We start from the raw sequence: 22,518 nt of genomic DNA on the forward strand, positions 1-22,518 counted from the left end.
CACTCTTAAAATGAAATAATTAAATTAACCGAAATAAGCATCCACACAGTGGTTTGCACCAGTTTAACTAAAATAGTGCAAATTTATACACACAATTCCTTACTCTAGAAGTTTACTTAATCCTATCCCCTTGTTTGTAGTTATATTCCCTTGTATTTCACTAAAAATTAATCCCCCCTCCTTCCTCTCCTGGGAGTTACCTTTCAAATATCTGTTACTGTTATGTCTCCTCTCTCTCAGGACTGATCAGCACATAAACTTAACCTAAACAATTAAAAAGTTTTAATTCCCACCTGTTGCTATTTGTTAGCCATTTTTGTCATTAATCTTCCTCCACTTGCTCTTGCACTGATCAAGAGTGAATCATAGATGTGTAGGACTGGAAGGGCTCTCAGTAGGTCATCTAGTGCAGTCCTCTGCACTCAATGCAGGACTATGTAATAAATAGACCGTTCCCAACAGGTGTTTTTCTAATCTGTTCTTAAAATCCTCCATAGGCAATTAGTTTCAGTGCTTAACTACCCTGACAGTTAGGAAGTTTTTCCTAGTGTCCAACCTAAACCTCCCTTGCTTCAATTTAAGCCCATTGCTTCTTATCCTATCGTCAATGGTTAAGGAGAAGAATTTTTTACCCCCCTCCTTATAACAGCCTTTGATGTACTTGAAAACTATTATCATGTTCCCCTCAGTCTTCTCTTCTCCAGACTAAACAAACCCAATTTTTTCAATCTTTCCTCATAGGTCATTTTTTCTAGACCTTTAGTCATTTTTGTTGTTCTCCACTAGACTTTCTCCAGTTTGTCCACATCTTTCCTGAAGTGTGGTGCCCAGAACTGGACACAATACTCCAGTTGAGTCCTTATCAGCACAAAGTAGGGTGGAAGAATTACTTCTGGTGTCTTGCTCATACAACACTCCTGTTAATACATTCCAGAATGATGTTTGCTCTTTTTGCAACAGTGTTACACTGCTGACTAATACTAAGCTTGTGATCCACTATAAACCCCCAGGTCCCTTTCTGCGGTACTCCTTCCTAGGCAGTTATTTTCCATTTTGTATATGTACAACTGATTGTTCCTTTCTAATTGGAATACTTTGCATTTGTCCTTATTGAATTTCATCCTGTTTACTTCAGACCATTTCTCCATTTTGTCCAGACCACTTTGAATTTTAATTCTATCCTCCAAAGCATTTGCAACCCCTCCCAGGTTGGTATTGTCTGCAAACTTTGTAAGTGTACTTTCTATGCTATTATTTAAATCATTTATGAAGATATTGAGCAGGACTAATCCCTGTGGGACCCCATTTGATATGCCCTTTTAGCTTGACTGTGAACCAGTGATAGCTACTCTAAGTCATAGTAGTAGAGCTTAAGGGACCACCAAATCATCTAATCTGACCTCCTGTATATTTCATAGCCCACCAGCACCATCCCCAGACTCACACACTAAACTCCACAACTGAAATTAGACCGAAGTATTATAAACTAGACTAGACTATTATGTGCCACAGGCAGAGAAGAGGAGGGACTGAGGTGCACCAGTGCTCAAGGCTCCTGCAATGGCAGGAAAATGATTAAGTGAGATAAACCCAGATAATTTTGGCAAATTACTGCATCCCCACACTGTAGAGGAAGGTGAAAAATTCCCAAGGTCACTGTCAATCTGACCTGAGGGAAAATTTCTTTCCGACCTCCTGTGTGTGTGGGGTGGGGTTGCTCTTTCATTATCTGATTGCTTAAATTATAACTTACTCCTCATGAGTGCAGATGCTTTTGATGTGTTTGAAGAAATATTATTTAGAATTAACTTTATTCTTAAGGGTTTTTAAAAAGCCATATGCTTCATTTCAGTCGATAAGTTGGAATAATAGACAGGATTTTGGAGTGATCCTCTCTATAAAGATGTATATAGACAGCCAGAGGTATATTATGCAATTGGTACACACTTCTCGTGAAAATAGAATGTTGCATTTGCATAGTTGCTATTTCCATTTATTGAGATAACTCAGAAAAACTTAAATGTAAATGATGCAAAACTTTCTTCAAAAAAAAAAAAACCCCCAAAAAAACCCAAATGTAGGCTAAGTACAAACATGAACAATTTCAGTCCAAGGTGGCATTGCCTAAGAAGAGAGGCTTGTAATGAAAGTGCTTACATGGTCCTAACTTTAATGTTTTTTAATAATTGAGGTAAATGCTTCTGAGGCTTTTTTAGTTTGAATGATTGCAGATCTGTTTAAAAGTTCCATGTATAAAGAAATAAATACATTTACTTGTACCAAATGTTCTGTGAAAGTTTCTCTCTCTGTTAGGTTTACGCTCACCCCATTACTTTCCTGCTAGATTTGGGATTATAGGTTCATTTTCGGCTTTGTCACTCCATCTTTATTAAATTGGTGAAAAGGAACAGACAGTTGAGGGTGTCAAAAACATATACAGCATCTACAGTGAAGTACTATTATGCCAATCAGTAATGAAGTTTAATATCTTGGAATCCTGAGCTTTTCAGGAGTCTACAGGTGTTAAATATTGTTTCAGAGACCCAGAAATGGCTCTGTATGAAAAGAGTACAGTTGTGGGCCAGTAACTTTTCTTTTCAAAACACATTTTGAAAGCTTTCAGGAAGGAATATATGCAGTTTTAGAAAACAGAAAAAAACAAACAACAAACTCATACTTTAAATTGCATTTAAGCATAATTTGAGTGGACATTTGAGTGTAGTATTGTTTGCAGCTATCTTTTTATGAACACTATTTCATGACAACAGTAATATGGAAGCACGGAGCCCTAGATAATAGGCCTGTTTCCATCCTTGTTTAATACTAGCTTAAAAAAATCTAAGTAGTAACTTGAATATAAAATAAAAATGTCTAAATATTAACTAGTAAACTAGTAAATTCTTCCTTGAATTATTAAAACAGGAATTTGGAAAACTTTTTATTACATTGAATTTCCACATGTTCATCACTTACCCATTTTGGCAAGATGTCTGAAAGATTTAGTAGACCTGTTTCTTAAATAAGAATAGAAAAAGACTGTTAAATCATACCTTCCCGTTACTTTTTGTTGATCAGGTTTAGGGTTAAAGTTGTTTACACTAAATTATTGGAAGAGTGTGAACATCTTGTTTCCTCTGTTTACTAGCAAAACATTTCCTGTATTTACTAGCAAAACAAATACTATTTCTTATTAAGTGTGAACCTTTGCTTCCCGAACTTCACCATTTTAGTTTTCACCTACTCTAATGTCATAAGAAACATTGGGAGTAATGATGGAAGGTAACTCTTTCAGACTGCCTCTGACTAGAGGATTGGAATATATGTTAACGATTCATTTCAGAGTTCACAAATAGTTTGAAAGGTGTCATATTTGAATTCTCAAATTTCAATAGGATGCACTTAATAAGATCAGTTTAAACAAATGTATATATCTTTAAAGATGTTAAAATAAAGGGCCTGAATTTCAGAAACTCAGGCCCCAAAGATATTCTATGCAATTGTCTGTTTTGCACATACAAGAACAGTGATTGCTAGGTTTAACAAATAGGGTATATGTGGCACAAATAGCCAGTTGTTAATTTTTATTTTTATTATTGTAGTGCCCAAAAGCCATAGTCAGAGACCGGGATCCCATTGTGCTAGGTGCTGTACAAACACAGAATAAAAAAAATGATTGTCCCTGCCTCAGAGAGTTTACAATCTAAGAATAAGACAAGGGACAACAGGTGAATAAAGACAGATGAGGAAATACAAGCTAAGAATGACAGTCTGCATGATAGTCATGGTCTCAGCATAATGGCAGCCTAGTTGTTGTCAAGTTTTGTGTAGATGTTGAGGAACAAGAGTTTTAAGGAGGGTTTTGAAGGAAGATAATGTTTATGGGGAGCTTCCCCAATAGTGAGAGGCACCAGGGGAAAAAGCATGAAGATGTTTGTTTGAAAATTAACAAGTGGGCAGTGGAGGCTGGCACCATGACCTGATCAGAGGTGAGAGTCAACATCTCAGTAGTGAAGAGAGGTGATAGATACAGTCGGGATAGGTCATGAAGAGCCATGAAATTGAAGACACATAGTTTGTTCAATGTGATAGTGAAGGGGGAGGCAGTAGGGGAATGCTAAGAAAGGAGTGAGATCATCACAGCATTGGGCTAGGAAAATGATCTGCACAGTAGCATTCTGAATAGATATGAGTATGGCAAGATTGCATTTGTCAAAGCCAGAGAAAAGGATTTTGTAATAATCAAGACTCAAGATGAGAGCCTGGACACAATCTGGATAGGAAAGGTGGTATTTTAGAGTTGTTATGCAAAAAGAATGAGTAAGGTTTAGATACAGCCTACATGTGAAGACCTAGGGAGAGGTCCAAGTTGAAGATGATGCCCAGGTTACAGGCCTGAGTGACAGGCAGGATAGTGGTGTTGTCAGTGATCAAGAGAGGACATAGCGAGGTGGGTGTGGTGGGGATGAGATTAAAAGATCTGTTTTAGCCTATTGATCTTGAGCTGATGCATAAATATCCATGAGGAGTTGTTGGAGAGACAAGCTGAGGTTTTAGTTTGGACAGGAGATAGGTCTGGAGTAGAGAGGTAGATCTGTGAGTTGTTAGGATATATATATATGGTAATTGAATTTGTTTGTGGATGAGATTACCTAGTAATGAAGTGTAGAGGGGGAAGAGAAGAGGACCCAAAGACAGAACTCTGTGGAAACAGCAAGTTGGAAGGCGAATGAGGAGGATACTCCAAAGGACATGCTGTTGGAGTGATTAGAGGGGTAAGAGAAAAACTAGGAGAGGATAGAGGCACGGAAGCCAAGGGAAGACAAGATTAAATAAAAGATGATGATTGACTGTGTTAAAAGTGGTCAACAGGTCAGGGAGGATGAGAAATAGAGTACTGGTTCTGAGCTTTAGTGAGGAAGAGGTCATTAGAGATTCTGACTAAACTGGTTTCAGTTGAATACAAGTGGTGGAAGCTAGATTGAAGAGGGTCCTGTTGGAACTGAAGGAGAGGAACGCCAGATAGTGATTGTGAACAATACATTCAGTGATCTTAGAGATGAAAGGGAAAAGGGGCAGTAGTTGGAGAGGCAAGTGGGGACAAGGGTGGGATTATTTAAGATGATAGAGACTAAAACATGTTTGAATTGTGAGGGGAAGGAGCCAGAGTAGAGTCAGAGGGTAAGGGAAGGGATGAGAATAAGTTTGAGGGAGATAGGATGGGGTCACTGGGGCAAATGGAGGGATTAGAGAAGATCAGGTGAGAAATTTTCCTCTGTGACAGGGAAGATGGTAAGAGTTGTAGGAGGCAAAGTGGGGAAGGGAGGACAAGTTGAAGGGAGGGGGAAAGTCACGTCATACTTTGTCTCAGAAGAAATTGTCAAGATCCCGTGCAGATAGAGAATTGGAGGCAGGAGGAGGTAAGTGCGGGTTTGAGGAGGAGTCAAAGATGGCAAAAATGCAGCTTTCATTGTGGGTATGGTATTCAATAAAGAATTCAATGAAGAAGCAGTTCTTCCTGTAATATCCCTGTGGGTGTTCCATTTTAGGTGTGCATGCACCCATATACCTTTGATCGGAGATTTTAGGTAGCAGTGCCTGTTCAGCCTGTTCATGCACGCCAGTCCTCATCGTGCCCTGTACTGAGGATACATAGATCTGCACAGGCAAACAGGCCTCAGTTCCTTTTCAGTTGCTCTGTGCATCTAACATGCCTGCATCGTGCTTAACATTACTGTTTTTGTTTATAACTACGTTAGTTAATTTATTTTGATTAATTGTAGTAGTTTATTTAATCTGGTGGTTATTTTAGAGGCATTATTCATGTGATTACGACCCCGTTCTCCCCGAAAGGGAACTCCTTGGGAGTTCTTGCCCTGGTATGCTGGGATCCCCAAGATTCAAATGTTGCCTTTGCTTCCAGGAGTCTGGTTAGTGATGAACACTCGCAGTGCCTTCACTATATGCGAGACACTCACATACCTGCAATGTGCAAGATTGGCATCTTTTTTTTTAAAGCAGATCAAGGAAGAACAAAGAAACCAAGTTTAGGTTTCTGATGGAGGAAATTCTGCAACCAGCCCCGGATCTGGATACAGGGAACCCTTCTATACATTGGCCTCCGAATTCTCTTAATGCCCCGTTAATCTCTGCTTCTCAGTCACCAAGATCCTCAACAAAGAACAGCATGAGGACATAGAGACTAGGCTCTGAAGAAAATAAGTTCTAGTTCTCTTAGTAGAAAACTTTCAGAAGGAGCCAGGTCACTTCAGCAATCATGAGCTCCAGAGACCTCAGGTCCCAGGGATGTTCCATGGAGGCTCTAAGCTGCCTTGGTACTGGGAGCTCTTTGAATGCTTCCAGTTCCTCAAAACACTGTGGTACCAGTCATGCCTCAGTACTGAAACCAACCCGGATATCACTGAAGCATGATAAACCTAGCAGAGACTCCAAACACTCTATTTCACAGAAGCCTGCTCCATCTTCACATTCCTTGGAGTCTGTATCTGAAAGAGTATCCCAGATATCTGCGCCTGTACAATAGTGACTGTCTACTTCATTGGTTTCTGGAGTCTCAACAGTCAGTGCTTTTGGTACCTGCCCCATCTTCCAAGATGGGATCACCAAAGCAGGCCGTTCCCTTGGTAGTGACACTGATTACTGCAGACTCTTGACTGATTTCAACTCACTTACACCTGGTACCACAAGAACTTAGATATTCTAGAAACTTAATTATGTCAGATGAGCTGGAATCCCCCTTGTTAATAGGTACAAAGCAATTGTCAGTGATCTATTGGGTCACCAAGACCATATCTTTCACTAGTATATCCTAGCTCTTCAGTACCAACTGTATCAGACAGGCAGTTGCATTAACCTCAGGCATCTGCTCCAGCATTGGACAGTCAAGGATGATTCCTCAGATGCCCAGATTGCTGTACAGGAATCCTGTCTATTCTACAAGAGACATTCCTCCATCTGTCTATCATGAGAGGGACATCTCGGGACAGACAGTCCCATACCCCTCCTTACTAACATGACCAGGGTTGGATGCCATATCCTTTGCCTTACTATCCACCTCAGAGGCCATACTTGGATCTGTGGGCTGTTTACTTCCAGCAATTCTGAAAGGCTCCCAGTTCCTCCTGAGGGGACCATGGAGGGAGTCACTCCTCTATCTCATCACTCCCTCCTCAACAGCCTCAGGAGAAGACCAGGAAGCTACAGTGGACAGGGCAGTCACCCTGCAAACTAATATTTCATCATTCTCACTAGATGAGGCCATAATGCCACCTATACCTTCTCTCGCAGATTATTTTAAGCAGTTTCAGGAGCTGATTCCACTACAAGAGGTCCAGAGTCCCGACATAAGCTTTTAGACATTTTACTTACAGCTTCTGTCTGGGTGGCTTTACTAGTGAATGATACTGGATCTCACCAAAACTGTCTAACACATTCTGACCACTGCAATGCCCACTTGCAAACAGATGGAGAAAAACTATTACATAGCAGTAAAAATTTCACACTTCTAGAACAGATGCTTCTATTGCCCGTGCAGTCTTGTTTTCAGTATTAGATCTGACTTAGAAGCTCCCACCTCCATCATGGGTTACTGCTCATGAGTCATCTGCAGTGAAGCACCCATAGGGACACTTTTGAAGAAGGAAAGGTTACTCTCCTTGGACAGTAACTGGAATTCTTTGAAATGTATGTCCCTCTGAGTCTCCGCTACCTGCCCTCTTCCCCTCTGCTTGAAGTCTTGTCTGTCAAGCAATTCTTTATATATATCTTCTGTACAGATCATAAGGAGGACTAAAGCACATGTGCGAGCTGAACAGGAACTGCTACCAAAAATCTCCTATCAAAGGTGCATTTAGAGACCCATATCTTGAAGAGCTCTAGTTACTGCACAAGGGGAATAACCTCTCCTTTCACTGGAAAGAAGGCAGAACTGATAGAGGAGAGAAAAAAATTGTAGTGGAGGAAGTCAGCCTGGTCATGGGATTTTCACCAGAGATGCTTTGCAATGTGAGAGCAGGAGCAGAGGAAGCATATACCGGGGGTGAACCAGGGCTGGGGTTTGGCAGAGCAGGTGTTGCTGTGGGAGAGCGGGGCAAAAGAATCCAGGGTGGAGGAGAGAGAAGCATGGAGAGACTCAACAACCATCTCAGTGGAAGATAGGAAAGAGAGGGCAAGGTGGAGAGGGCTGAGAGAAAATGAGAAATAAATGCTGATGAAAAGGCTAACAGGGAATGGGTGGAGAAGGCAGGACTGATGGGCAATGCTAAAAGAGACCTAATGATGGCTGGAGAGAGGGAACTCAGCATTGGAGATTGGAGAGCAGTGCTTGTTGAAGTCCAAGTCAAGTGAATGGCTCTTTTGGTGAGTGTTGAACCAGTTAACTTTCTGTTTGTCTCCACAGATGTTCACAAGGTTACAGTATGTCCAGTTTCAGTAATTGTGCTTGCAAACTAAGTGTGTCTTGTTGTATGCAAGCTTTTCAAAATTGTACTCAGAGCCACTAGAAGTTAGTTGTCTTACTACAGTAATTTATCTTCAAGTTTAATAGAATGTGTATTATTTTTTAAATACCAAATGATTGAATGATTCATTGTGATAGCGTAGAGTATCTTTGTAAGTATACTACATATATGGCTTTAGTGTATCCAAAAATGCTTTTCTTTTTCTTATAGGCGTCTTAATAATTGTGGTTCAGAACTGGAAAGCAATTTGTGTGTTGGTGATTATTTTTCTTGCCCAATATATCTAATATTTCAATCTTAACATCTTAATTCACTAATTATTTTAACTTTATTAACTGTTTTCATCATGACTCTAATTGCTTATATTTACTACACAGAAATTTCAAGACATTGAAGAAATGCATCTTCTTCACATGAAAGAGATTATTGAATCATTGTCAAATACTGTAAAAGAAATTCATTTACAAATAGGCCAGGTGAGTTTATTTAAATTGATCTTCGTATTAATCTAACTATAAAATTTGTTAGATTTGTTTGAGTTTATGAAAAGTCGTATCACTTACTGTTTCTGCAGTGATTGCATAGTCTGACATCAACTTAAACTTGTTTTCCACTAGAAAAAGGAGAGATGTGCCAGCAAAAATTTTTTAATGTAATCTTATGGTTAACTTTATGGCAATACAAGCTGTGAAATTCAAACATATAGATGCTACAACTATTATAATGCATCACTCTTTTTGCCTTTGTAGCACTTTTTATTACTGCAAGTTGTGTAGACACATCTATCTTAATATGTAGGAGCAATGTAACCAGGTAACTTTGAATTTTATGACTTTTGAGCATGTAAAATCATAGTCTTTATGTTGCATTCTGTTTTGCATATGTTTATGTGGCTTTATTCTTGAGTGATTGCACATTACAGTAAATACTCTGGTCCAAATTAATAGGTAGTATAAATGGTGGTGTAAGGTATATGTCACCAAGTAGTGTAAATTATCCTTTGAATGGGGTGAGTAAGGTTCTAGCAGGAAAAGCAACAAATAGGAGGTTATAAAAATGTAAGATAGGGTGTGTGGTTAACTCAGTCTTTTATCTATCTTATTCTTCTATATACACCCTTCTGTTTGCTTTTTCTACTACAGCAGTGGTTCTTAAACTTTTTGTATTGGTGATCCCTTTCACACAGCAGGCCTCTAAGTGTGATCCCCAGGGGTGCCTCCCCATTGCCCCGACCCCCAGGGTCAGCCTCCCTTCACCCATGGCCCTTGTGGGCACCCCTCTTCACCCCAACCCTTGCACCCTCCCTCCTGAGCCCACCTGGGGAAACTGACCTGCATGCACAAAGTGGCTAGTATTGCTGCTCACTCCCCCCTCAAACTTTGCTCCTCCATGTGAGGAGCAACTTCAGGGCTCCCTGCATCCAGGTCACTTTCCCCACCTGAGCTGTGCTGTGAGGCGAGCATCAGGAACTGCTGCTCTCTGCCCTCCCCTTACGCAGCCCAGATGGAGAAAGTAAGGAGAATCAATGTTCTACAGCCTTGTGCTTCCATCCTCTTAGTATGTAAATTACACCCACTTACTGAGTGTAATTTACAGCATTGTTTAAATCCCTTCTAACTTTGGCCCACTGATTGCATTTATTTGTGTCATCATATATTTTTTATAAATTGAAGTACATTCCTTATGTGCTTATAGTTAATATGTATGTGTGACAGATAGCTGTACTTGGTGTGAACTTTGAGCCATGAGGGAAATGATGCATTGTTCAGGATTATTTAAAGGCAGTATGTATACACATTTAATTAATAATGTATTCCTTTCAACCAATATTCTTCAATCTGGCAAAGTACTCATTTCTTATCCAAAAGTATATACATGCTAATATTTCAATTGTTTTTTAAACAATTCAATATTGATAAAAACAAAATATAATCTATATTTTAAAAACTAAAAAAAACTAAAAAAAAAAAATAGAATTTTAACAAACTCTGCAACCAAACCTTACTTTTAGACTGAGAATAAATATGATAAATTTAAAACACAAAATAGCATCTTAAAATAAATGTACCTCATTACCCATAATCACAGTTTTAATCAAGTTTCCGTAAGTTGCTGTTCTCCCTTATGACTTCTAAATTCTAATATTTTTAATCAGATTCATATTTGGAAGGCTCTGTAAAGAATACAGCTTTGGTTGATACAGAAGTAGGATTATAGGTAGATAAGGATGAATCTGAATATGATGATAGTACCTTTGCAAAGTGGTCTGAGCTGTAGTCCCATTGTTTCCCGTAGTATACCTAGGCCAGAGGAGTTTTAGCAGAAAGATAATATCTAAAGTTACAACCTTGTGTAGAAGTTCAGAATTCAGGATGGTAAGTGTATTTGAGGCGTGAAAATCTCAAATGTTAAATGATTGATACACTCAGGCAAATGGGGTCGTTCTTCTAATATCTTGGGTGGGCAGTTATCTACCTGTTTTTAAGAACATTGAAAAGGCTTCTCTTTCAGTATCTATTCTGGATAAGTTCTGCAACTTACTATGAATAAACTTTTGGTGTTCAGAATTGATTTCTTCTTTACTTAATTGGTATATTTCCACCTCTAGACTTCCATACTCTCCATTTTAAGGACTTTTTAAAATACTTTGTCTAATTGGGTGTGCCAGGTATTAATGAAGTGATACAGGAATGGACTACTGAGAGTCTACTGGTTATGACCTTAGTCATTCTGGAGAGAATAAACCAGTCTTTTAAATTTCAGAAAAGTGGAAGAAAGAGGATCTATTCCTGTTTTCAGACAATTGTCAGTACTCTGGTTAAAACCACCATAGTTAAAAAAGCCTTATTTGATAGTTGATCTTCCAAATTTTCATTCACTTTCAAAGTTAGCTTTTATATCAGTGGTGTTGGAAAACATAATTTGTAGAGCTGAATAAAAAACAGGATACATTTTTCATGAAAACTTTCATGACAATTTTTTTCCTTTTTGTCCAAATTTTAAGTTTCAAATTGTTGACCAACTCTAATTATCAGTTATGCAATAAGCTTGTGCATGTTTATGTATTTGAAAAATTTTAATCGAGTTTAGAACATGTCACAGTACAGAAACTGTAGAGAGGATATAAAGTGATTTACTAGTGGATCCAGATGTAAACTCTTTGCTCTTGCTTCTTTTGCTTAATTAGTAGCATTCCATACAGTGGATCATAATAGTCTCTTCACACACTTAGCCTCAGGGTGGTTGTAGTTCTCTTTCTCATTATTCTCGGGGTGATTTCGTCTGGGTCATTATTGTTCTAATTCTGCATCTTTTTGTTGTGCTATATTTTTATATTTGCTTCTTTTTACTTGCTATGTGCTTCTATTTAGAGCAGTTTTATGGAGGCATATTCCAAGTTACACAAATGTTGCTGACATATATATTTAAGAGATTCCTTGTTCTTCTTTTCTCTCTATGAGAAGATGCTGGTTCACAGTGTTTATAGTTATGCAGTTCAGTTGTCTCTTGTGTTTCGGACAAGAGTGTGTGTATATCAGAAAGCAAATTTGTCTTTTGATTAGAGTAGGGGACTAGAAGTCTGGAGACCTGCATTTCATTCTCAATTCTGCCAGTTGACTTTGTGAGACCTTAAGAAGATATCTTCACCTCTGTTTCCCAATTTGTAAGATAGACATAAAACCCATACTTGTAAAGCACTCTGATATCTTCAGATGGAATACCTTATAAGTGCAGTGTTCTCGTGGTGGTGGTATTTATTGGTGTCAATTGTCCATTTTGAAAGATAGTGGTGTAAAATGTCAAAGCAGTTCAGTTACTGTGTGTCATGCTGTGGCATTGTGAGTGGTTAACATGTCCAATTCTTGAATGACAGTCCTTGCTCCAAATAGTGCAGGCATAAGGCTCAGGACAAGAGTGTGAAGCTGGCACACTACTAGCTCATGAGGCCTGTATGGCTTTCCTTTGTGCTTTCCTCTCTCCATGTGTTATTTATTGGTTATTTATTACTACCATAACATTTGTGGTTTGTTCTTTTGATTTTTAGTATAATGGATGTTTAGTTTCAGTATAGTCCAGAATGAAGTTAGTGATATTATGTATTATTTCGTTTTCACATTGTTGAAAAGTGTGTTAGGTGCTTTATTGAAATACACACACAAGAGAACATCCCTAACTTCAAGAATTTAACCTCTATTTTCAACAGTGATGCAATGAGTGGGTGACAAATAGGATGAAACAGTGTTTACAGGAATAAGATTGTGATGACCAAATTTTTGGCATGTGCATTTCTTATAGCTTATATTTCACAAATCTGCCCCTCCCTATATGTTCACTCCTTCCTTGTACTATGGTAATATTTGTCTCTGCTCAGGCAGCCAAACATGCCAGTAGTCTCTTCCCATTTGTCAGCTTCTCATATAAACATCTCCTTCAGCACAGTTCCATGCACGTGTAATGCTCCTATCTGTAAGGTCACTTTTGTCTCCTTCAAATCCCTCAAGAGCAGCCCTTGTTGTTCTGTTTGCAATAACACATTCCAGCTGATAATGGGTATGTTGAGAGGCTCTTGAGTATAGTCAAAACATATAATGTAAATAAATATGTAATAGATGTCTAATGTCTATAAATACTACTTTTAAAAAACTGTTAAAAGAATAATTAAGGTTGCCAAATCAAGCACTCAAAAAGTTAGGAAATGCAAGAATTAAGGTTGTTTATGCAACCTTAATTCAGCCTCCTTGTGTTTTATGATAATATTTAATTACATGAATATATACTATTTTTTGTAAAGAACCCCTACCTCAGTTGATGCACAGGATGGATGCTGCTCACTGAGTAGCTATTCAATATTTCTTTTTATCCCCCTCATTCAGTGTGTGCCCTATGCATTATTTACTGCACACTGTCCAAACCCTGCACTGAATACAGAATAATTAATTTCTTCATGGGCTTTTCTATGATGCTATCATTGTAGTATTTTAGTTTTTTACTAACATTAATGAATTTATCTTAACTACACCCTTGTGAGATAATGTGAATTAGTCCCACTTTACAGATGAAGAGCAAAGATTCAAAGTCAAAATTGTCAAGTGTTCACTAATTTTAGGTGCCCAGTTCAGTCCAGGGCCTGAATTATAGCATTTTATAGCAATTTATATGTTCTGAACAGAATTCCCATCAACCTCAGTTGCATTTGTGAATACCCAGCACTTAATCAAACCCCAGGTGCCTCAGGTTGGGTTCCCAGAAAACTATGAACACACGGTGGCATCCTGTGGAAACTATTTCTTTTGTGGCTTGTTCGGCATTGCATAGGAAGTTGGTGGCAGAGGCAGGGTTAGAATCCAGTTATCCAGATGACATTCAGCTGCATTAACCATGACATCATCCTTTCTTTCTGAAGTTCTCAGCCTCATTCACTAAAAAAATAGTTAAATTTTCATTAGTTAAATGAAACTACTTTAAATGTGCTGGATATGTAAGGAAACAAATTTATCAAAATTCATCAACTCGTTTTGTGTTTAGCTGAATTACTAAACAAAGGAAGTATTATCTGCAGTGGGTGAATAGAACTAATTGGTCCTAGCCACTATGGCCTTTAAGATTTTAGGACTGCTAGATCTCATCTTATCACAACTTCATTTTTATTCATAGATTGGAAGGGGAAAAAGACTTTCCTGCTTTTTCAGCTCTCAGTTGGTTTCTTGACTTTGAACAAACTAATTATCAAACTGAACTAGTTGAATAAATTGAAATGAAGAAACTATTCTCTTCTCACCTGTAGAAGAGGCTACTGCTGTCAAAAGCTGTTTTAATTTCAGCCAACCCTGATTCCAGGTGTTTGGTTAATGACATTCACTATATCAGTGGTTTGACTATCTTTAAAACTTGGCAGCAAGCAGGTACTGCTTAATATTTTTTTAAATTAATTTCAATTTACATTTAAAAAAAAATATTTGAATAGGTTATAGTAAATTTAAGACTTAACATAGCTTGTCATAATTTAAAGTTTATTTTAAAATAGGTTTGTTTTTTAAAAATACATTTGTGTTTCATTTAAATAAAAAATCCAATTAAATATTTTTTTATTTAAAAAAAAATATTTTTATTCATTCAGCTAATTGTGTGTCCCTCATTTTCAGGGTGCCCATTTTAAGACCCAGCAATCTCATCTGTAGAAGTGCTAAGCACTCAAAGCTGCAACTGAAGTTAGTGCGAGCTGTATTACATAATGCATATCACCTAATTTTTCAGAGTACTTAACATCTCCGTTTGGCTACCCAAAATTAGTAAACTCTTTTTTCCTTAATCTCTGAGCCTCACTTCACCATCTGTAAAATGGGAATAACAATAGCTCCTCATAGGAGTGTTGTGAAAATTAATCAGTTAATGTTTAGTGAAGCATTCAAATACCATAGAGTACCATAGCAAAGCCCAGGAGGAAATTAATAATTTTATATGTAGAGTAGAGTTTGAATAGTGTGCAATTAATAAGACATGGGGCCACACATTGAACAGTGAGGATAAAACAATGTGCAGCTGCTCTTTCAATGAGCACCATCTATCTGGTGCACTGAATGAAGCAGAAGTCCTGTTTTGTTTTGTTTTGTTTTGTTTTGTTTTGTTTAAAAAGAAAAGAAAAAAAAGTATGTGATCCTGTAATTAAAGATTGTATCATAAAGCATGCACATAACGATCTTGAATGAAAGTTGCATAAGCAACTTTAATTTGGGACTTTCCTATATTTTGAGTGCTTGACTTTGCAAGCTCAGTGTGCTTTTAACGTAGGTACGTGTGTGTGTGTCTGTCTGCCTGCCCGTCTATGTCTGTCTTGGAGCCTTGGGATGGGGGACATGGTAAATATAGAACAAATGAGACATGCTGATGCTACTTGGGGCACAGAATGTTCCTTGCTATGTGTATTTACAGCATGGAGCGTAACGGGGCTTTGTGTCTGATTGGAGCCTACCTCAATACATATAATAAATATTTTATCTAATCTCTAAATAGGATTTTTGGCTAAATAACTATACATAGTCCGTAATACTGTAAAATTTTGCAAGCCTCAAATGTACCCTAACTTTTCTGGTGTTTCATGTGTGTAAAGTATGTGTCTCTGTGTATCCCATTGTAGGTGCACAATGCACGTGTGTCTTATGTGCACCAGATTGGATTTTTTTAATAGCAATGTCTGTCAGGGTTGTGCATGTGACCTGTATTACCTCGTGCTCCTGTGCAGGGTCAAAAAGGACAGAATGGTTGCAACCTTCCCTCTGTTCTCTCTTATTGCTCATGACAGTGAAACAGAACCTGACAAATGTCTTACTGCTACTTTCTCTGCATTTCAAACTCGCTTTCTAGGCTACTTTGGTGAAGAAAATCTCTTCATTCTCCTTATTCTTTATGTTCTTTAATTTGGATGTTCATAAAAAGGAAAAAAGGCAGTTTACCACCTCTATCCTCAGACACAAAGTACATCACAGTAACTACTACGGTGGTCTCTAAACCCTCAGGGTTTAAACTCTGTCTCATCTCTGATGGACTCATTCCCCTGGTCAATGGACATAAACAATGCCTGTTGTGTCTGGAGCAGAACCACATCCTGATCAGAGCTTGGTATTGAAATCCTTCTTGTTCAGGACTTACAAGTCAAGGCACTTACAGATGAATCTACACCTACTCAAGCATTTAGTGCATGTCACCTCCGACCCAAAGATGATAACCACCTACATAGAATCAAAAGGGTCGTCCTGTTAGTACACCCTCTGAGCCGACACTGCACCCTGGGGGCCAGCAGTGACAGAAGGGCAAGGGAAAAAAAAACACCATAGAAATTAACACTAAACATCTTAGCATGGGAACCCTTGGCACTGGCCACTGCTACCCTAGCTCCATCCATCTCTTTGGCACTAGTTCCAACAGATTTGGTATGGGCCTCAGCACCAGTGCCACCGGCATGAGAACTGGCACCAGCACCCCAAAACAAGGCCAAGACGGAAAGGCACAGTCACGCAGAGTCCAGACACTGCTTTAGACACCACCCGAAGAAGACAAGAACAGACATCACTCCTTCTGAGGACAAGATGTCTATCCTCCTTTAAGGGAGTGGTACTAGGTAAACCAGCAGTGACACTGGCACAGGCACCAACAAAGATACCCAGGGCTGATTACAGGATTAAGATGCATCCTTATGGAACAGTTGAGATCCCTTCCTGGGAAGGTGATCCTATTTCAAAGAGTGTTTTGTTCATCACAGTCATCAAACTAAGACTTCTCTCCAGCGTTAAACAGGTATGACTTGCCTGTATGTTCTGAGAGCTGTCCTAGAGTCTGTATCTCATGCAAGGCACCACCACAACAGATACGTGAGTGGCACTGGGTTGACCAGTCATCACTAGTCCAGTATCCATACTCCATGCCACCCTGGCCCTGGGAGACCTTTTGGGAACCTTTATCTCCAGTATCCCACAGTAGGTCACCTTCCTGTGGATTCAGAAAGAAGCAATTCAGCTCCTTGGGCAACATCACTACCCAGACCACTGACCCAGAGACCACATGGCAGTGCCTAGTAAGGGGAGCAATGCAAAAACCACAACAACCTCAGTCTCCTTTGAATGAGTAGTCCTTGTCACAGGACAAGGCAATCACGTTGGCCCCTGCCCCAATGGCTGATGACTTGATAGCCTTTAGGATCTTTTGCCTCACATCATGGAGACAGTAGATCTCAAAATAATGATTATACAAGAGAAACTACATAAACTCTTTGACATTTTTGACCGCATAAGCTTCAGCCAAGATTGCTTCTCTCCATTAAGGAGGACATACTAGAGCCAGGCAAAGGAGCACTGGCAAACCACCCTCCAGCCTATGTCGAAAGTGGTGAAGAAATGTAATCAAGCAACCCTGAAAAACTTCAAACACTTCTGCTCCCACATGAATCCAGGATCGTTGTCAGTTGCAGCAGTGCAGAAGAAGTTGAAGTTGATTAAAGGAATGTCCAAGGACAAAGACCTCAAAAAAGCTAGACTAGCTCAGGCGCAGAGTCCATTTGTCCACCTCACTGCAATGTCTTATGGCAAATAATCAGCTGTTGTCAGGAAATTATATTTGGTGATTATAGGAGACGGGAACTTTTTTCCTGGCAAAAGTACCACAGAATACTAGGAAAAAATGAAGAGGTTAAATAGTTGTCAGAGAAACCCTATAGACAGTCATGGATTTCTCTGACCTGGCCACAAAGTCCATGGCCATGGCAGGTCTCGTTGCTTTTAGCATCTGGAATACCAAGAGAAGTCTTAGACACTATCAGACCTCATTCAAGGGGATGGAGCTCTTCAGTAAGAGAACAGTGTTCCACTCTTTTTTTAAAAATCAAACAAACACCAAACCACTTTGAAGGGCCGCCCTGAGATTACAGGGGATTTATACACCAACCCACTAAAGGAAGCCTTACAAATAATAGCTCCAGTAGAAGAAAGGGGGTCCTTTCCTATCCTTGACCTGTGGAAGATGAACAAGTACATATGCCACCTCAGATTCAGCATAACAACTCTTGCCTCCATCATTCCATCTTTTCAGCCTCAGACCTGGTTTGTGGCTCTTGACTTTCAAGACTTGTATTTCCATGACTCGTACTTCCATGTGACATATACGGTCCACAGGATGTACTTGAGGTAGCTGGTGGGACCAGTCATTATTAATACAAGTTGACAGTCCAAATGGCAGTAACAGCACCAAGAATCTTCACAAAATGCCTAGCAGTGGTAGAGGCCCACCTGTGAAAGTAAAGCATTCATGTCTACTGTACTAAGACAACTGGCTGAATAAAGGCTTATCATAGCAGGAGACAGCAGAGAGCATGGAGTGCACTTTATCCTTGCTTACCCATTTGGGCCTCCTGGGGAACTATAAAATATCACTTGTCCCATTGCAGATGGTAGTAGAGTTCATAGGATCTGTGATCGACTCCAGATTTAAAAAAAAAAAATGTATGTGCCTGGGGACAGATTCCACTTGCAGACACTAATACTTCAGTTAACATCAAAACTGTTGCAGGGCACTTGCTATGATCAGTGTAAGTTACCAGTGAGAGACAGTATGTCCGATTTGCAGATCAGTAAGGTTTAACATGCAAGGATTTCTTAGATAGTTCAATACAAAGCCAAAAATTAACTACGATATATCCATACTCACTGAACTCAAGGATTTATGTGTTCATTCCAGCGACTGTATACAGGAATGGCTGTCTTTAGGAGCCCCATCAGATGATCAGGCCAGCAGCAATTCCTGTGGAATCAGATGGCGATGAAGCGCGCTCTTTTGTCTGGGTGGTGGCTTTTTATACCCTTTTTTACAAAACATCCATTCATTCACTTATCTTAGGTGATATTTTCATGTCCTTCGCTTTCTCTAGCCTTCATTGTTAGTAATAACTAACATTCATGTTCTCACCATGATAAATTGGAGCAAAACAACATCTGATAGTGGGAGAAGTGGTGGGAAAACTCACCTCAGATGGTGGAAAACATTTCCCTTAACATAAAAGGTATAAACGCTTGTCCTTGTTCATCTTTATCTACGTGCAACTCAAAACTAACAAGCTATATGCTGTATTGTGCCAAACCCCCATTAGTTATTATTTGCTGTGTGTAGAAACTAAGATACCACAAGGTTACTCAGCAATCTGTTGGTCTCTGCCAAATGTAAAAAGCAGTCAGGCTGCTGAGGCTTAGATCTCAGACAGTAGTCAAGCAATCTCATCAGTGATGAAGAAAATCAGGCCATTCTAGGCCTCCAACAAAAAGCCAGCTATAATGTTATGGACTTGCCTTGCTGTGATAGACCACATGCCGGCATGCATGTATGTGATGCTACTTGCCAGACTTAATCTGTGAGATCCTCCATCCTGAGCCAAAGCTAATCTATTCCTCCTACCTGACGTTAATTAGACAGGAAGATGTCAGTGCCACATTGTGTCACTTCAGAACTGACTTATGTTGTCTGTGAAGATTTGCACTATGGAGTTTGAGGACAGGCAGATAGTTGGATCCCACAAATGTGAGATTTTCAGTCCCCATCCCAACAAAGATATGCATTATGGACATGTCCTGTATGGTATGCAGCTACAAGCCATCAGACTTGTCTTTATAATGTTTGTGCCTGTCCTCTGAAACTCCATAGTGAAAGCTTTGTGTTGTCTGTTAAGATATGTGTTATGTAAGCAAACAAGGGGGAGCCTGCTCCTTGACACTGTGCCTAGAAGCTATCAAATTCTGCACTTGGTGCCATTAGAATGGCTGACCCTGATGGCCCTTCACCTTCCAATAGTCAGCACCAGGCTACTGGATTTTCTGAGCAGGCAGTCAATCAGTGACCAGTCATGGGTAGTCCTTCCACCAGTCAAATAAGACTTGTATTCTATCATAGGGCATTCCCCAAAATAGACTTGTTCGCCACCAAGGGCAATTCCGAGTATCAGAACTACAGCTCCAGTGGAGACCTGCATCTAGGATCATTACCAGATGCCTTAGTCCCACAGTGATTCAGAAGCCTACTGTATGCTTTTCTACCAGTTTCCCCTGATTCTATGGTAGTCTCCAAAACAAAGAGACGCAAAGCCATGGTCATTCTCATAGTTTCATACTGGCCAATGGCTGACAGACCCAATACAGATGTCAGTTCAGTCTCCGATTCAGCTTCCAGTTCATCTGTACTTGATCTCACAGCATCATGACCAGGTACCCCATCCAGACAGGGAATTACTGCACTAGATGGCATGAATGTTGGCTGGTTAAATATTATGGATAGGCTGCTCCCTCCAGGTCCAGGAAATTGTAATTCAAAGCAGGAAAACATCTACCAGAAGGACTTAATCCTCTAAATGGAATTGGTTCTCAGTGTGGATGGCCGAGCACAGTCTTGATCCTTGACTACTTGCTCCATTTGAAACAGGCTGGCCTGTTGTTCAGCTTTAAGCAGCTTTGCCTTGTATTTAGGCTTCCCACCCTACCATCTCAAAGTTTCTCAAAGGGTTGCTGCATACTTACCCACCAGTTGGAGAACTTGCTTATGTCTGGGACCTCAGTTTGGTCCTTCTGCGGCTCATGGAGCCTTTGTTTGAATCTGCCCCTGAATATTCCTTATACCACCTCACTGTAAAGTACTGATTTCCTGGTGGCCATTGCTTCAGGCTGGAGGATGAGTGAGCTTCGGGCACTCATCATCCTTTATATGACATTCCATCGGGACAAGGTAGTATTCAGTCCTCACTCAAAGTTAATTCCTAATGTTTTCTCAGATTTTCACATAAACCTGTCGTCTTCCCAAAATCACAGTTGGCAACAGGAGAAACAAAATTGCTCACACTAGATGTTACAAAGATTTTCCTTTATTATACTGACAGGACCAAACCATTCAGGCTGTCGCCCCAATTGTTGATAGACATGGCTTGACCTTTAGAACATCCAACTATCTCTTCACAGAGAACATTGAAATGGATAACACAATGCATCTTGCTGTGTTTCTAGTTGACTAGTGTACCTCTCCCACCAAACATCAAGATTTACTCCACAAAAGCAAAACTAGCATCCTCTAACTGCTTCAGGAATAGCTGATAGCTTTAGATTTGTAAGATCATGATGTGGACTAACGCACTGTGAATTGAACATAGTGGCTTGATCAAATGCCAAGTTTGGGAGAGTAGCACTTGAATCAGTGTTCAACTGATGCAACTAAAACTCCTCATCCTCTCCATCCTGAGGAAATACTGCTTGCCATTCACCTACAGACACATAATCAAAGAAGAGAGAACACCTCCTTATCCTACAGAAACTGTGGTTCTTCGTGGTATCAGTGTGAATCCCAAGACCTGTCCTCCAGCCTTGCTTTTTGGAGTCCTCAGCTACTATGGCTTTGAATTACAAGGAAATTGTGTGAGCCATGGCCATTGCTCCTTTTATGCCATTTCATGAGAGCATAAGGAGGAGGCATAGTGCTTGTGTGTGGCCCTGATGCACATTGTTATTAAAAAAAATTAATAAGTAAAAAATCTGTTCCTGTTTGCATGAGGCACATGTGCACTTACAGTGGGATCTACGCTGATTATCTCATCAAAGAATCACACTCACTATACAGTAAGAAATCCTTTTTTATCACTGTAGTTCTTTCTCCTCTCCGCCTCCACATATCACCAGTGGACCAGGCATATGCTTGATTACATTAGAATGATTTGATAGTTCTTTTTAAGAAAAATATTTTGTTTCAGTGCCAATCTAATTGGCTTTTACACTGTTTTTACATTTTACACATCCTTGATATATGCTGGTGAGCAAGTGATTGTGCTAGTGTCAATATGCTGTATATGGGGGACTCATAGAAGAAACAAGCAACTTTGTTTCCACCAGTTGCCAGTCATTGCCTCTGCAGTATGCTGATCTTGAGTGTGTCTGGGATTTGAGGGAATTAATAAATATTGCTAAGTTTCTATTAAAATAGTTTTAATTTTTGTCTTGTTAAATAGTACTTTGATAGTGATATTTAGTCTTTATTTTCTTAATACAATTCAGTCTTTGTAATCCAAACCTCTATTCTCTGAAGCTCCTTGTTATCTGAAACAGGGTCATGTTCTCTGATTTCTACACATTAAATGGAATTTTTTTCTCTCAGTAAACTGAAATTTTCTGAAGTTTAGAGAATTCTAAACTCCCAGTAAATTGAAATTATCCATTGTCCCCCATTATATTTGGATAAACAAGGTTGAATTGCGTAATCTTGACGTGTGTATACCTAGGAAACAAAATATTATCTTGCCTTTAAAAATTAAAGGAATTGTCAGTGGTTATTGGAAAGCTTTCTTCCCCAGACTTCAAGTCTGTATTTGTTTCACATGTAATTGGGATATTACACTCATATATTTTAGGCAAAACTCTAAAAGTCCCTGCCTGAACCTTAAAAAGCTTTGGAACATTATACTGTTATGCTTTTTAGGAGTTATAGGGCTATGTTAAAAATAATTGGAGTAAGCTTTGGAGTCTTAGTGGTT

At 39.3% G+C, this 22,518-nt stretch overlaps 1 protein-coding gene across 1 annotated transcript in view; it reads left to right on the top strand.

Moving 5' to 3' along the window:
• FCHO2 (FCH and mu domain containing endocytic adaptor 2) overlaps positions 1-22,518 on the top strand; it is a 217,271-nt gene that overhangs the window by 60,962 nt on the left and 133,791 nt on the right. The window contains exon 7 of the mRNA XM_067568645.1: positions 8,855-8,953. Within this exon, the coding sequence (XP_067424746.1) occupies positions 8,855-8,953 (99 nt within the window). The remainder of the gene's footprint in view (positions 1-8,854; positions 8,954-22,518) is intronic.

The sequence above is a fragment of the Emydura macquarii genome, unplaced genomic scaffold (assembly GCF_026122565.2).
Source record: "Emydura macquarii macquarii isolate MOO-44397 ecotype Brisbane River unplaced genomic scaffold, CSIRO-AGI_Emac_v2 contig_2897, whole genome shotgun sequence".
NCBI lineage: Eukaryota > Metazoa > Chordata > Testudines > Chelidae > Emydura > Emydura macquarii.